The sequence below is a fragment of the Rutidosis leptorrhynchoides genome, chromosome 1 (assembly GCF_046630445.1).
Source record: "Rutidosis leptorrhynchoides isolate AG116_Rl617_1_P2 chromosome 1, CSIRO_AGI_Rlap_v1, whole genome shotgun sequence".
Classification (NCBI taxonomy): domain Eukaryota; kingdom Viridiplantae; phylum Streptophyta; class Magnoliopsida; order Asterales; family Asteraceae; genus Rutidosis; species Rutidosis leptorrhynchoides.
In genome coordinates this window covers 236,681,632-236,684,154 of record NC_092333.1, presented here as the reverse complement: position 1 = coordinate 236,684,154, position 2,523 = coordinate 236,681,632, and the positions used below count along the sequence as shown (strand labels likewise).

Below are 2,523 nucleotides of genomic sequence, written 5' to 3'. Positions count from 1 at the left end.
TTTTACTAACTCCTTCATATACAATCTTATAATTAGAATGTATCAAACGATTAACTGCATACCTCATATTGTAATTATAAATTAACCGAGTTGAAAAGTAATCGGATGTATGCAAAATATGTCTAGAAAAAATACAAAATGGAACATATATAACAAACACACTCAACATATCATCACATAATCCAAACACAAACATATAATTAACTTGTAAATTTTATTCACGACAAAAGAACCCGAAACGGCATTATTCAAACCATACTTTAACGAAGTTCATATTAAAATAAAAGCCCCCTAAGAACCCATATTGTTACTCATCTTTCCATGATGACAGTGGTGGAGTATCCAGATAACTATGTGCCAAAATCTGTTCGGGTATTCGAGCACCCTTGAATGAAGCCAAGAATTTAAGCTCAGCCATTTCCTCAACAGTGAGTTTAACCGCAAGAGCACCGAGGTTTTGGTTCAGGTTATCGATCTTTGTTGTACCAGGGATTGGAGCCACATCATCACCTTGGTGCAGGACACACGCTAGTGCTAATTGGCCTAGGGTGCACCCCTTTCTTTGAGCCATTTCACTAACTCTCTCAAATACTAGTTTATTGTGGTCAAAGTTATCTCCTTGTAGCCTTGTCATAATCTATGATTAACAGATGAAATAATATTATTCAGATAAATAAAAATGTGACAAGCTCCAATAACCCGAATGATAAATAGTTAGCATATGATCAATCTCTCTCAAGAAAAGGATACTTATATTTGAGAAAACTAAAATAGTAAATTTGGACATGTCCATAAGTTATAATTATATATTATATATCAACAATAATACAATATATAATAATTGGTGTCTAAGTGCTAAAGTGTGTGATTCCATAGGCTTGTATATAAGTGGTAGTATAGATCTGTGTTATGACGTGCACACTAAAACCAACATCAAGCTCTTGATGTCTTAGGCGGAGTTGACTTTCTTTGTCGAAGGTTCGGATTTTTTGGGTGTTTGCTGGTGGTTCGGATTTTAACTTCTTATATTTTCGGTGTCGGGTGTTTGTTGGTGGTTTGGGTATTGTCGTCTTATCTTTTCGGTCTTGGGAGTTTTCCCCTTATAATGTGTACATGCGTTAAGTGGTTTTCATTTTTTGACGGGTTATGGGTTGCTTCATGAAGCATCATATTGTTATGCCATCAAATTCGTGATGTGTGTTTTTCTACACCTAATTTTCTTGAACTAAACCAAATAAAATTAACACACAAACTAGACAACTACTCCTGATCAATGTAGTAAAGATATAGCAAACACAAAGTTCGTTCCACATGGAGCAAAGGTGATTAAGAATTCTAAACTAATAATTTTCCTAAATAAAACGGGGAATTTTGATTTTTAACTAATTAAACTAAGAAATGCAAAGTAAATAACAAGAATTCAGGAGAAATAAGGGTATCCACTTAAAATCAATTCCCAAGGATCCGGATTGCTTTAATTTAAACCATTTTAATAACCGATTTCATGGTGACATTGCAATTATCTGTCGATGCTCACAATTTCTTAACTAGATCCCTAAATGTAACTATCGTTATCCTAGTTCACTAATCAATACTGATGAAGATGGATTTCAACAGGTGGAAAAAAAGAAAGTTAAGAGTGTGGTTATCGATAATCATAAAGAACAAGTGAAACCAACTGATGGATACGTTGTTGGAAAGATCAAGAAGAAGATGGTTTATGTACCTGTGGTGAAGAAAAATTTGCAACAAGGACAATTAAGTAAACAAGAAGGCCAGAGCTCTTTGAAACAAAAGGAATGAGCGGGAGTTAGTATTGCATTTGATGTTTTAAATAAGGTACAGGACAATGATGTTGTGAAGAGTTCTACAATGGGTAACGTGGAAGATGGGGTTGATATTTACCCACAAGTTGATGAAACGGGTGATTTTATGGAGAACAAAAATACTGAGGGGGCAAGCACTCCCGTGATCTACGTATCCAATGATTAATATAGCCTCGTGGAACATTAGGGGTATGAATCTCACCCCTAAACAAAGTGAGGTTCGCGATGTGGTATTGGAAAATAGATTAAGCATGTGTGCAGTCTTAGAGTCTCATTTAGCAGCTGATAATTTATTTAGTATTTGTGATCATGTCTTTTCTCGTTGGAGGTGGGCATCGAATCATAATAAATGTATTAGAGGTACGCGAATAATCGTTGGTTGGTGATGTCGAACGAGGTGTATATAAAATAGTTATTATTTTACTAGAAAAACTATTAAATACGATACAATTTTACACAAGATATTTATTTATTTATAGAATGGATATACTTAAACCTTGCTACAACACTTATAGGCAGTGTACCTAATCGTACAGTAGTGTAGTTTTTAGTAAGTCCGGTTCGTTCCACAGGGAGATCTTTGAACAAAGCTCAACGCTATATTAGTTTACTTTTATAAAAATACAAATATATATATAAGTAATATTATTATTATAAAGGGGGGTTTTTACCGTTTAATGACCGGTTTGTCGATTTT

At 34.2% G+C, this 2,523-nt stretch overlaps 1 protein-coding gene across 1 annotated transcript; it reads right to left on the bottom strand.

Annotated features, from left to right (window-relative positions):
• Positions 1-307: 307 nt before the first annotated feature.
• Positions 308-634, bottom strand: LOC139895978 (probable aldo-keto reductase 5). Its single transcript, XM_071878548.1, has one exon. The coding sequence runs from the start codon at positions 632-634 to the stop codon at positions 308-310; it is 327 nt and encodes a 108-aa protein (XP_071734649.1).
• Between the last annotated feature and the right edge of the window lie 1,889 nt (positions 635-2,523).